Raw genomic sequence first — 14,738 nt, 5'->3', positions numbered from 1 at the left:
CTTTTGGCTTGCTCTGCATTAGATCATCTCTTTTTTATGGGCAATTCTTACGTAATTTTCCTTTAGCTCTTGTTTTTTTCTCTCTTTCTTTCATTCGCTCAAACAGTCAACTGTGACGTAGCTGCGCAGAACGAAGCAATTTTGAACTCGTCAATGCGCAATCTGGAAGGTGATCTGTGCACTCATATTAACAGAGTATATGTGGAACTCAAGAGCGAATTGAGAGTTTCACAGAGTTACACTGCCACACCGCCATTTTATACAGGGTAAAAGTGTAACGCTTTTGCGTTGCGAGCAGGCAAACATTTTCACAAAAGAACGAAATACCCCGTAACGGCGTTGCCTGTTTTTTAGAATAGAACAACAACCCTTGCGCGGCGTACAAAAAGCGTAACACTATAGCCAGAAAAGAAAACGCTATAAGATATAAATAGTAATTTTGTTATCATTTCTTAAGCTGTTTGTGTTTGTAATTGTGTGTCAATAGTATGTATTGTATAAAGGTTTACAATCTTCAACATAGTAATAATTGTTATAAATTATTAGATTGTGATTAGGGAACAAAGCAATCCTATCTATAGGCTCATTCCATTTCAAGACACCCGGTCCGCGCAGGGCACGATTTTTGATTTTGATGAAATTTTAATATGCTGTTCTTTGGTCAAAATAATGAAACATGTGTTTTTTTTTTTTTTGCCTCATAAAAATTTTTTTTCCTATTTATCGGCAATTGAATTCCATAAAATGCAATCGATATTCACCTATTTTTTCAACTGTCAATAACTTTGTCAAAAATTAATTTTTATTATCATGATTTTTTCTTTGAAATTTTCGTTATTATATTTACTTTTATATAAATTTATAAACAATAGCGTATAGTTAAAATTTTTTTTTAGTATTTAGTAAATATTTATGACTTTTTTCAAAAATTAATATCTCAAAAAAGGTTATTTTTAAGCTATTGCATAGATTTCATCGCGGGCTTGGCGACTAAATAAAAAAAAAAACCGTAACGGATATTTGTCAAAAAAGGTTCGAAAAAGTTAGTTAGCAACGGTGTTAGCAACAGGCTGATTACATATAATTGGATCTATTTATGCGAATATTGGTTGTTGTCTTTGGTGTACATTTATCTTCACTACTGCGCTGTAGATGGCACTGGTAACCGCCAGATGCCAGATGACCTGCACGCTAGATTTATTCAATAAAAGTAAAAAATTTGTTTTCTTATCTGTCACCACGCTTAAAAAGTGTAACTTGAATTAATATCAAAGAAAACAAAATGTTGCATAAATATTATAATTGCATAAGTTGATAATATGCAATAGCTTTAAGGTGGCAGTCCCCGAGTGCCTCACGTCCTTTTTTTGTTTAAACTTTTTCTATATTGAGTGAACAGTTTACATTTCAACTTGGCTAAATGCCTAAATTAATATTTCAAAAAAATCTTATTTTTTTTGCCCAGTCTTTTTCTATACTGAGTAAACAGCATATATTTCAACTTGGCTAAATACCCATTAGCCAAAATTCGTTGTTTCCGAAATATGATTTTTTGAATGTTAAACTTTTTTCGCCATATATTACCCTGCAAAAATCGCGAGTACTCCATGCATGCATGTATGGAGTACTCGCTATGGACCAAGCGAGTGCTCCAAAATTAACCACAATTCATACAAAAAATATGGTCCAATTAACATTGCGATGTCCTAGGACGGGACCATATACTCCAGCTCCGCATTACATTAGAGTAATCCATGGAGTACCCGCAGTCCTATAAACATCGTGTAGTGATTACAATCGTTAAAAACGAGCAATGATCGGCTAACAATATGTTCGTGTTGAAACATGATTTGGTCCATTGCTGCATTACAGTGGAGTATAATGGTAAGTACTCCAGTGGACCAGATGATCCAACGATTTTTGCAGGGTAATGCAATACATATCAGCATACAACGAGATCAATGCCAAATGTTTAAAATAAATTAAAATATCACATTTATTATTGAAAACATTCAGTTGTTGTTATTTTTCAGAATTACAGTGATTTTGTAGTAAATCGGCGGAATATTTTCACATCATTTGCCGCTGTTTTACTCCAAAATCACTGTAATTCTGAAAAATAACAACAAATGAATGTTTTCAATAATACATGTGATAGTTTTATTAATTTTAAGCATTTGGCATTGATCTCGTTGTATGCTGATATATATTGCATCAATATATGGCGAAAACAGGTTAATATTCAAAAAATCATATTTCGGAAACAACGAAATTTGGCTGATGGGTATTTAGCCAAGTTGAAATATATGCTGTTTACTCAGTATAGAAAAAGACTAGGCAAAAAAAATAAGATTTTTTTGAAATCTTAATTTTTGAAAAAGTCATAAATTTTTACTAAATACTAAAAATTTTGTTTAATCTATATGCTATTTTTTATAAATTTAAATAAAATTAAAAGTAATAGCGAACATTTCAAAGAAAAAGTCATGAGAATCGGTTAATTTTTGACAAAACAATTGTATGCATTGGATCAATATATAGGGGAACAAGTAAGGAAGGCTAAGTTCGGGTGTAACCGAACATTACATACTCAGTTGAGAGCTGCGGAGACAAAGTAAGGGAAAATCACCATGTTGTAAAAAGAACCTAGGGTAACCCTGGAATGTGTTTGTATGACATGTGTATGAAATGGAAGGTATTAAAGAGTATTTTAAGAGGAAGTGGGCCATAGTTCTATAGATGGACGCCATTTAGGGATATCGCCATAAAGGTGGACCAGGCCTGACTCTTGAATTTGTTTGTACGATATGAGTATATAACGAAAGGTGTAAATGAGTATTTTAAAAGGGAGTGGGCCTTAGTTCTATGGGTGGACGCCTTTTCGGGATATCGCCATAAACGTGGACCAGGGGTGACTCTAGAATGCGTTTGTACAATATGGGTATCAAATGAAAGGTGTTAATGAGTATTTTAAAAGGGCGTGGGCCTTAGTTCTATAGGTGGACGCCTTTTCGAGATATCGCCATAAAGGTGGACCAGGGGTTACTGTTTAGGCCCAATGCCTAACTTTTATCTGATTGACGGCGCCCCTCCCTAACGTTTTAATAATATTTCCAGCCACCCACACTCACGCCGCATTTGTGTGCATGCATGCACATGCATGCGTTTCATACGCATGCACGTGTGTGTGCGGGTTGTCAGCACCCATGCACGTATATGTGGGGGTTGTTGTGTGTGTGGCTTTTTTCCCCCTCCTTAATACCAGAGGACTTTTTCGCGGCTTAGCGGTTGTCCTCAACGGGATAACCGGCCTTTTTCTCGATTGACCGCCAACCAGCACACATCGCCCAAGATCGCCATCGTCACGTTCAACACCAAGGTAATATTGTATCCACTCTATATTTCCTAACACTCTTAATAAAACATTATTATAACGAGGAAATCCTCTTTGCGTTTGTTTCTTTTATTTCTTTTGAGCGAACCATCCACTCCAAGATCGACCCGTGTGCGCCTACCCATTGCCGGTTTCAGACGCACCCAGGCCGAACATTGGTCCTTACTCCCCGAAAAAGGAACTAAAAGCACCTACAAATTACAGTCCACAACGCAGCACAATTTTGCCTACTAGACAATTTGCCGAAGGATTTTGCCTAATAAAAATTTATTTGCCACCAATTGCTGACAAGGAAAAAGTTGGAGCTTTTATATTAGACAAATACCAGAGCCACAGCACATTTTGCCTACAAAAAATTTGTTTGCCACAACACATATTAGCAGAGCCACCGGAGCCACAGCACGAAGAGAAGTAAGTTTATATTTCTTGCCACTTTTTTTTGAGTGTTGTTTTTTTTTTGCAAAATAAAGAAAAAAACCCCGTGAAGTGCGCGAAAAATTGAAAGTAAAAGTGAAAACAGTGAAGTGATTTAGTGAGCACCACTTTATTTTTCTAATTTCAAAGGTTAAATCACTCGGTTTGTTAGCCTTTATTTTCAGTCCTTGTGATTATCTGGTCTATCCCCCCACCAGTGGTAAGGTTTTCCAGACACAACACAAGGAAGAGGGCAACCTAACCTCACTTTCCGCACCATACTAAATAGGTTTTTGTTGTTTTTTTTTTGTACTTCACAAACACGAAATTAAGTTCACTTTAATTAATTAATCCGGTGCTCACTTCACTTTTTAAACACTTTTTACACTTTTTTGGCGCTTGTTTTGCAATATCGCACGCATTTTTTTCACTTTCACCAAAATACACCCATTATTTGTGGAGGTGGCGAGTGGTCCCCTTTTTTGTTGTTGCCGCTGAGACAAAAAGTCTGTAAATTAAACCTTTTTTCTGTTGTCGCTGCTGTGACAAAAAGTCCATAAAATAAACGCTTTTCGTTGTCGCTACCAAGACAAAAAGTCTGCAATAAACAAAATAAATAATAAACTCGAAGTTCAATAGTTTTTATTTAGGGCTGGGCAGGCATATTAACTCAGAAGAGTTCTATTTTTCTAATCGGAAATTTTTTCGTTAATAAACGTAAATAAAACAATGGAAACCTACATCCGTTTAGCAGAATCAATCGCAGAGTTTGATAAAGATTACAGCCTTATTCCGGAGAGCGACCATAGCAAACACACCCTTGCAATACAGCAGGAAGAGTTGCGGCTCTTGTGGAAGAAGGTAAAGTCTGCGTTTGATTCGCTATTGGGATCTGATGAGGTGTCAGCGGATGACGTTATGGCGATCAGAAAGAAGCAAAAGGCAGCATACGCAATCTACGTGCGATGTTCAGCGTCTATATCTGCTGAGGCAGAAAAATACAAGAAGGATGAAAAGAACGTCAACCCTGAGCAAGAACCTCATGCGCATAAAATTCGCCTCCCTGCTTGCGACACGGAAGTTTTTAAAGGGGATTATCTGTCTTGGCCAACTTTTCGCGACCTTTTCACGGCAATTTATATAAACAATTCCAGCTTGAAAGGGGTGGAAAAGTTATTCCATCTCACAAATGAAGGTTTCGAGATGGCCTGGAAAAACTTGTGTGAAAGATACGAAAACAAACGTATCTTAGTTAACACACAACTACAAATTTTATTTAACTTAAAAAAGGTAGAAAGTGAGTGTGGCAGTTCAATAAAAAAGCTGCAAAATGATATAAATAATTGTATTTCGTCCCTCAAATGCCACAAAATTGACACTTCCAATTGGGATGCAATCTTGACTTATCTCTGCTCAACCAAGCTACCAGAGAGCACGTTGGCTCTATGGGAGCAAAGTATAGACCATAAAATGGACATATCCAAGTGGGAGGATATGGATAAATTCCTGTCTAATCGGTTTCAGACACTTGAAACAGTGTCTGGTTTTACAGGGCATGCCACTTCGAAAGTGCAAAAACCAAACGCGTCGCGACAATCAACAGAACCCCCTACGAAAAGACTTGGTGCCTTTCAAACAAAGGTATCCAGACCGACGTCAAAGGCAATGTGTAAAATGTGCAAGTCCGCAGAGCACAGATTACGAAACTGTTCACGCTTTTGCGAGTTGACCCCTCCAGAAAGAATTAAATTCATAAAATCTACAAGTGGTTGTCTGAATTGTCTATCCCCAGGACACACAGTGACCAGATGCACCAGTTCCTACAACTGCAATACGTGCCACTCTCGTCACCATACGCTCCTGCATGCGGATACCCTGCAGAAAAACACCACCTACAACCCGCCCCAAAACTCCTACGATAATAGGCCCTCTACTTCTAGACAGGCATTAGCGAGACAGGAAACAGAAAAACCAGGTTCAAACGGGAACAAAAATGTGACATCCTGTCATACGAATTCCAGCACAGGTGTGCTATTAGGAACTGCTCGCGTACACATTAACTATAATAGTACCGACTTCTCCGCGCGGGCATTAATTGATTCAGGGTCTGAATGTTCCTTTATAACTGAAAGACTGAAACGCAGAATCAATTTGCCAGCGAGGAAAATGCATGCCCAAGTTTCAGGCATCACAAATGCGGTGTCAGCTCAGGTGAAAGAGGCATCCAAAATTGAATTACGTTCACCAGTGGATGCTTGCTTCAGCCTGACTACACCCGTTCTAGTCCTAGTCAAACTCACTGGGAATCTTCCATCCTGCCATATCAACGCCATGACTATGCAAGCATTCCCAGACTTGGTGTTGGCAGACAAGAGGTTCTACATCAACGAAGACGTAGACCTCATACTTGGAGGAGACATATATCCCCAAATTATACTGAGCGGTCTGAAAAAGAATGTACTAAATACACTTTTGGCCCAAGAGACAGTGTTCGGTTGGATACTAACCGGTCGCATCGAAGCACCGAGTCCAACGAAGAGCATCATGTCATTTTATAACGAGGGTGCATTGGACAACCAATTAAAAGCTTTCTGGGAGATAGAAAATGTTCCCAAAAATAAAATGCTTAATGAAGAAGAAAGGTATTGTGAACAATTATTCAAGGACACAACAAAACGTGATGAAAGTGGAAGATATACAGTCTCGCTACCATTCAGGCAGGATTACCCTGAGAATATTAAATTAGGACCGTCCCTAAAGCGCGCATGTTCACAATTCTTCAGAAATGAGGGGCGATTACTGAAAAACCAAGATTTAGGAAAAGAGTATGTTCGGGTGTTGTCAGAATACGAAACACTTGGACATATGAGAAAAATTAAGAATAATATACCATCCGACGATTCGGATAATTATTTCCTGCCCCAACACGCCGTTGTAAAAGCGGAAAGTACCACTACCAAGGTGCGCGTCGTCTTCAACGCGTCAAGTCCGACGCCAAATGGCATTAGTCTAAACGACATACTCCACCCAGGTCCAGTACTCCAAGAAGACTTGCCTATTTTAATTTTACGTTGGCGACTGTATCGCTTTGTCTTTAATAGTGACATCGAAAATATGTATAGGCAAATTTGGGTGAACGAAAATCACACCAAATTTCAACGGATTGTCCATCGAACATCCCCCAACGAACCCATCAGTCTTTACGAACTAAAGACTGTCACCTTTGGTGTAAACTGCGCCCCCTACCTCGCGATACGGTCACTTCTACAATTGGCTGATGATGTAGAAAATACGCAATAGCATCGGGTATATTACGAGAAAGTATGTATGTCGACGACGTTTTATCTGGAGGGCATACAATAGCGTCAACTATCAAAGCAAGGAACGAGATTCGCGAAGCATTACACTCAGCTGGCTTTCCATTGCGCAAGTGGACATCCAATTGTGAGGAAATCCTTCAGGACATCCCCAAAACGGATCTGCTCAGCGAGGACTTCCTAGCGTTTGAAGAGGCTAGCTCGGTGAAGGCACTCGGAATACGATGGAACGCGCATTCAGACATGTTTTACTTCACCGCAGGAGTTTTAGAGAATGGCGAGAACATCACCAAACGCGCAATCCTATCCGCTATAGCCAAACTTTTCGACCCTTTAGGCTGGCTTGCACCAATGGTCATAGTAGCAAAAATACTAATGCAGAACATCTGGTTAGAGGGCACCGGGTGGGATGAACCTGTCTCCCCAACTACCTTAGAACGGTGGGAAAATTTCACCCAACACTATAGCGAAATAGATAACATTAGGATACCGCGGTGGGTAAATTTTTCACCGGAAGACGACATAGAAATCCACGGCTTCTGTGACGCTTCCGAGAAAGCATATGCGGCAGCGATATACATGCGCGTGAAAAGAAACGATCAGGTTTTCATACACTTACTTTTAGCGAAAACCAGAGTAGCTCCAGTGAAAACCATCTCGCTACCACGTTTAGAACTATGCGGCGCCGTGCTGCTTGCAGAAATCATGGAACCAATATTCCGAAACATTCATCTGGGACCAGCAAAAGTTCACCTCTGGACGGATTCAACCATCGTACTCGCATGGATAAGAAAGCCGCCCTGTTCCTGGTCAACCTTCGTCGCACACCGAATCACTAAGATCATCGATATGGTCGGTAGCAAGGACTGGCTTCACGTGGACTCGGAATCTAATCCAGCGGATCTAGGAAGCAGAGGACTACTTGCATCAGAGTTGACCAACAATTCGTTGTGGTGGCAGGGACCTTCTTGGCTGCAAGAAGACAATTCCCACTGGCCAGCACAAGAGACCGAATACAAAACGTCCGTTGAGGGGAAGAGGGCACAAACATATGCCACGACAAGGGTAGATCATGTAGATATTCTCGACCGTTTTTCAAATTTACCCAGGGCTTTGAAGGTTCTATCCTATGTTAGGAGATTTTATAAACGAACTCACCCAAAAACTAAAGCAATGTTCCACGAAAGGTCGTGTATAATCTCAGCCGATGAGATTAAGGCGACGACTCAAGCACTAATACGAGTCTGCCAGAAACAATTTTACGGGACAGAATATTTAAAATTGAAAAATAGGGAACCTATCGATCGAAAGAGTGAAATACTGTCACTCAACCCATATATCGACAAAGATGATATTATTAGAACAGGGGGGCGTCTAGGGGCTTCAAAGGACATGTCATACAATGAGCGTCATCCGATCATCTTGCCTTACAATTGTAGGCTGTCTCGCCTTACCGTTATGATGGCTCATCATGGCTCCCTTCATGGCGAGAACCAGCTCATGCTCCGTCTCATCCGAACCCAATACTGGATACCGAATGTCAAGACCATGATCAGAGCCATCATCCATAATTGCAAAACCTGCATTATTCACCGAAAGCAGGCACAGTCCCAACTTATGGGGACCCTTCCCTGCGAGCGAACTACTTTTACCCGCGCGTTCACCAATACCGGGGTAGACTTTGCAGGGCCTTTCGACATCAAAAGCTACCGCGGTAGGGGATGTCGACTGTCAAAAGGCTACGTATGCCTTTTCGTCTGTTTTTCCACTAAGGCCATCCACTTAGAAGCCACTAGTGACCTTAGTACCCCAGGCTTCCTCGCGGCCTTTTCGCGTTTTATCGCGAGAAGAGGATGTCCGAAGAACATCTACTCCGACAATGGTACGAACTTTGTCGGAGCTTCCAGATCTCTACGATCGGAATTCAAAGCCTTCCTGGCAGAAAGCCGAGACAAAACAGTCTCCAAGTATAGCCATCAAGCATTAACTTGGCATTTTATTCCCGCTGGCGCTCCACATATGGGCGGCTTGTGGGAAGCGGGAGTGAAGAGCTTCAAAAGCCACTTCAAAAAGATCGCTTCTCCCCACAAATATACTATGGAGGAGTTCCAAACACTTTTGTGCCGGATTGAGGCGTGCCTCAACTCGCGCCCTCTCAGTCCGTGGTCGAATGACCCAACGGACCTGGAACCCCTAACTCCAGGACATTTCCTAACAGGCAGCCATCTTCTGGCGCCGCCAGAACCGGATGTGAACGAAAGCCCGGCCTCCATAATAAACAGATGGCAGAAGCTCAAAGCCCTCCATCACACTTTCTGCAAACGATGGAAGGTGGAATATCTATCCGAACTTCAAAAACGAGTGAAGTGGAAGCATCCCAAAGAAAATATAAAAGTGGGAGATCTCGCTGTCCTCAAAGAGGACAACTTATCTCCCAGCGAGTGGAGGCTAGGTAGAGTCGTCGACGTACACCCCGGAGAAGATAACCGAGTACGTGTAGTCGACCTCTTTACCGAGAAGGGTCAAGTCAGACGACCTTTGGTCAAACTGATCCTTCTTCCCAACGGAGGAGACGGATTGCGAGAAGGCCAATAGCTCCTCGTAACAATCCCTCCGTTCCCCTCCCTCACTCCCTGCCGAACCCCACTTCCCGATCGATAATCCCCCAAAAACCCAGCGCTCGCCCACCGAGGCCAATCAACTAACCTAACGCAGATTCGATATCTGCCACAGAACCGAAGGGCATTCGGCCTACTAGATTTTAATTTTTAAAAACCAACCCACAATTCACCCGCTCTCCCAGAGCGAGGACAGCAAATCAACCCAACTTCACTCGCTCACCCCGAGCGAGGACAACAGAAAAGCCTACGACAGAAGGGCGAACCGATCTGCCAGAGAATCTATTCATATTTTTAAATTTAAAAAAAAATCAAACCCGAAATTCACTCGCTCACTTCGAGCGAGGACACCAGCACCCTAATGCGTGCCCACGGTCTGCCACAGAACTCTTTATAAATGATAACCTTTATTCTCGTAATATTATATCGAATACATACTATATATGTAAATCTACTCACTAAGATTAAAATTCAGGCATACACTAACTGGAGAATGGCCCCATTTTTAGTTGCTTGTTGGAGAATCCAAAAAGATGGTTTAAAGCAGCCTTTCTCTCTTATGAAATCATTTGAAATTTGCCAGGCTAGGTATACAGGAAGATTAATCCTTTTGTGTTCATAGGTATAGAAATTCAAAATTGCTGAGTGGGCATTAGCTCTTAAATGGTGAATCGGATTAAGAAACCATGGTAAATAGGGTCTATCCATCTTCCCGATTTTATCAAATCGATAAAACGAAATAAATATGCAACATAATTAGACATCAGTAAACTCCTTTGAATATTTTTCAATGCTTGAAATAATAATATCTTCCTCTTCATAATCTACAAAGCTACTGACATCATTGACCCATGCCGTGGGGTGTATACCAAACGAAATCCCGATACCCATTCTAACACCAAGGGTAGTAAACCAACTAAACAGCATTCCAACTTTTATCGGGATCTTTATATATACGTTGTGGAGGGCAAAGACATTAACTAGCACTACTATCATTAAACCCCCACTATGTACAGATATACCCATCCTAAGTGCATAGAGCGCGGTGGCTCCAACCCGCACCACAAACGAACAGAAAGTGGGTGGGAGGTCGAGTAGGGTCGTTTCGGTCTGAACTTGTTCGTGCATCAGGAAAAAATGACGAAAGAGCCGAATCTTTGAAATGAACGAACATCGAAAATGATTCTTTAAATAATACTTTTTTTTTGAATACACTTGTACGCACAGCTTACACAGTTATATTTATTAAATTATCATAGAACAGGGTATTGAAGCATTACTAATTGTGGGGTTTTTAGTAGATGAAATGGAGAAGAAAACCTAGCCCGTACGAAATCCATACAATTTTAGGTACCCCATTAGTGCAACTTACACTTCATTTGTTATCATCAAGTCCATCTTCGGTCCAACGTTCATCATGTACTGTCCCTTTCACCAGAGAGATCATCTCCCCGCGCTAGCCGAGGGCGGCCGACCCGTTTCATTCCTTCACAATGTTTGGTTTTCATTTGTCGTATGCGCGTCTTGCCTAAAAAGTTACGCCTGTTATAAATCTTGCACACCATTCAGAGACAATATTCATGGAAGTTGAAATACAAATGCAAATTCGTTTTTTATTTACCTTTCAAAATTAAAGCTCCACAACCAATTTCCATTCGTCAGGATTGCACGAAAACAAGGTTGGTTCCTGGTTTACAGCCCATATAAAGCTACGTAATCAAACTGGACTTAACTCTCGCAGATCGATATCATCCAACCTTACAGTGGATCATATAAACGTAGTCCTAGTGTAGAAATTGTTTTTTGTTCCCGAACCACTTCGTCCGGCCACCGCTGTGGACTCTCCCGGTTGAAGCGTGAAATACACACGCCGGAAAACTAAATTGTACGTTTTCAAAGGTCATCTTGCCACACGGGGGCGTTTTTCAAATCGTAGTGGAATTGCCCATTACCGATCGAGTATTCCCCAACCACGTTGCGCTGCTCCCACGCCCTTATTGAGTTCAGTATAAAAGTTAGATAAATCATTTATGGATATCGCTGAATAACCAGAGTCTAATATGAAAGAAGTCAATGCACCATTCTGAAAAATTTCTTAAGGATAAACTGCAATTTCCACTTGTACAACTATCACTGATCTTTTCTACTTCCCAACTTTCATATGGGAGACCACCGTATACTTTTTTCCTTGTGAAGTTTCTGAATGAATAGCAGCTACACCGTTTACAGCATGTGAGCCTCTACCAAAGACATATGACGCATACGTTCAAAGTCGCCCGGATATTTTTTGGCTACGTTTTCCATGAATAGGAAATTAATATGATAGATGATTTGTAGATGACGTGGCAGAATTGACTCCAACAATGAAACGGGCCAGCGTTCCAAAGCTTCGGGCAATACGGTGTGATTTGTGTAGCCGCAGGTACGTTTAGTTATATCCCAAGCTGTACCCCAATCCAAATTCTCCTCATCAATAAATATACGCATCAACTCGGGTATAGCCAGTGAAGGATGAGTGTCAGTCAATTGGATGGCAATTTTATCGGGGAAATGATAGAAATGATGACGCACAGTTTCGGGTGAGCCAAATTTGGAATTTTTGTAACGACGTACAATGTCATGTAAAGTGGCAGCAACCATGAAATATTCTTGCTTGAGACGCAATGCCTTGCCTTCGAAGAAGTTGTCATCGGGATAGAGTACACGTGTAATGTTCTCAGCGAGATTACGATACAATACGGCTTGAATGTAGTCACCATTGTTGAAGAATTTCAAATTGAAGTCAACAGGACTCTTAGCAGACCATAAACGCAAAGTATTCACGCGATTGTTACCATAACCAGGTATGGGAATATCGTATGGCATAGCATACACAACCTGTGTGTCCACCCACTTCTTACCCTCAGGCGTATCAATAACACGTCCATAGAAATTAACTGGTTTCATAAATTCAGGACGTGCCTTTTCCCATGGGTTACCAAAACGTAACCAGTCATCAGACTCCTCCTGTTGCTCACCATTCAAGATCGTTTGCGCAAATATACCATATTCGTAACGTAAGCCATAACCATAGGCCGCAATACCAAGAGTAGCCATTGAATCCAATAAACATGCCGCCAAACGTCCCAATCCACCATTTCCCGAAGCAGCATCTTCTTCAATATCCTCAAGCGTTTCAATATCTAAGCCCAGCTGATACATAGCCTCTTCACATTCACTTTGAATGCCCAAATTTATCATCGTATTTTGTACCTACTGAACGTCCCATACAGTACTCAAGTGATAAATAGTAGACACGTTTAGGATCCGTTTCGTAGTACATCTGCTGGGTGCGTATCCAACGGCCCACCATATTATATTTCCTTGTGAAGTTTCTGAAATTTTGCTATTTGCAACGATTTCAATGATAGATAGGCAAAAGAATACACGTTTTATAACTGCATCGTTCTTATTAGTAAATTTACTTTCTGTGTACGACGTAAGCTTCTTATAGGACCATTCGGCTGATGTATTTTGTGTTGAATTACAAAAGTTTATAAGGCAAGGAAAATATTGTACTGCACAGGTCCAACCGTTGTTCGCCCTTCGACCAGATCACCTCGTTTACGCATTGCAGTTGCATATTGAACGGATGCCAATCTCCATTTTGTACCCTTGCCCGGTGGTAAGCTAGGCGCATAAAACATGCGACGTACATTTATTGCAGAAAATCCTGCACCTTCTTCTAATTCCTGTGTCATAGTGCATATATCCACGTAAAATTGATCCAACTGCAGATCGGCATCACTCAAAAGTACACGAGTGAGTTTCTTAGCATGAGCTCGTTCCAAATGTTGCAATACATCTGGAGTATAAGGCAACCACTTTCCATTAGCACACTTATAATCCCACACGACTACTGCATGGGTGGTCGTCACTGCCTATGCACTACTAGCCGCATTTAAAATGCCTACACTACCACCAGTGGACCACCACCATCAGCCACCTAAAAATAAGAGAAAATTCATTAAATATTAATTTCGGTTGGAAAATATATTGAATTATATATGAATTACCAATATTAAATACTTACCCTTTGCTTTGCAGAATTAAGCTAAACGTCCGTGTGTGTACGATGGCAACGCGCCGTAGTAAAAAGAATGAAGAAACGAAAAAATCTTTCGATTAGTACCGTTTGCTTCAATTCAGAGGAATTTACATTCTATACACGGGTGTGTATGAATGTGCACAATATGTTTGGCTTTGCTGCTAGTAAATATTTACCAGTGCACGGACCTTTTTAAAGGCAAAATGTTGGGAGACGAAAAATGGTAGTAGAAGTTTCATGAAAACGATAACTACGGCTTATATTTGTAACAAAAATTCCCAATTCATTGTAAAACAAACAAATCACATACAAATATGTCTAACTACCACAACAATTTTCCAATGAACTAAAGATATTCCCACAAAACAACCGATTTCGGCATTCGGAAAAGTATTCACATACCAAAAACGTTGACAATAGCGCCCAAATTTTTTTGCGGCTCCGTTACTGCATTTATTTAACAAACAAATTTATTTCCGTTTTCCATTTGTGCACAACTTTGTCCAAATTTCGTTGGGGTGGTTAGTGTAACCGCTTAATATTAGCTGGTGTGCTCAGCAATTAAATACTTTTACAAAATGATCACATTATTTGTTCTCAATACGAAAATACTGACAATATTGGTAGATTTTGGGCCTCGGTAGTAGTAGTAGAAAATGAAAAAGGGTCAGAAAAAGTTAGTCAATCTATCAATGTGGTAAGGTCCGTGCACTGACTGTCCATATACTTACACCAACGTATGTACATATATGCCGAGTTTTAAATGTACATTATATTAGGGATGCATAAAATGATGCAAACGGGTACCCAAAAACCCGTTTCCGGAAAAAATCGGTACCGGAGCCAAAGACCCTTCGGGAACCGTGGCGTTTGCTAAAGGCCATCAATAAAACAGGACTACAAGCGTA

At 40.7% G+C, this 14,738-nt stretch overlaps 1 protein-coding gene across 1 annotated transcript in view; it reads right to left on the bottom strand.

Moving 5' to 3' along the window:
- The window catches only part of LOC137242486 (glycogen phosphorylase-like), a 231,105-nt gene extending 217,225 nt beyond the window's left edge, over positions 1-13,880 (bottom strand). Inside the window, exons 1-3 of the mRNA XM_067769770.1 lie at positions 13,816-13,880; positions 11,365-13,728; positions 11,116-11,271 (exon numbers count right to left, since the gene is read on the bottom strand). Of these exons, the coding sequence (XP_067625871.1) occupies positions 11,967-12,983 (1,017 nt within the window). The 5' untranslated portion in view covers positions 12,984-13,728; positions 13,816-13,880 and the 3' untranslated portion in view covers positions 11,116-11,271; positions 11,365-11,966. The remainder of the gene's footprint in view (positions 1-11,115; positions 11,272-11,364; positions 13,729-13,815) is intronic.
- Between the last annotated feature and the right edge of the window lie 858 nt (positions 13,881-14,738).

This window comes from Eurosta solidaginis, chromosome 2 (genome assembly GCF_040869045.1).
Source record: "Eurosta solidaginis isolate ZX-2024a chromosome 2, ASM4086904v1, whole genome shotgun sequence".
Lineage (NCBI taxonomy): Eukaryota > Metazoa > Arthropoda > Insecta > Diptera > Tephritidae > Eurosta > Eurosta solidaginis.
Note: the sequence above shows the minus strand (reverse complement) of the source record. Positions and strands in the feature narration are given on the sequence as shown.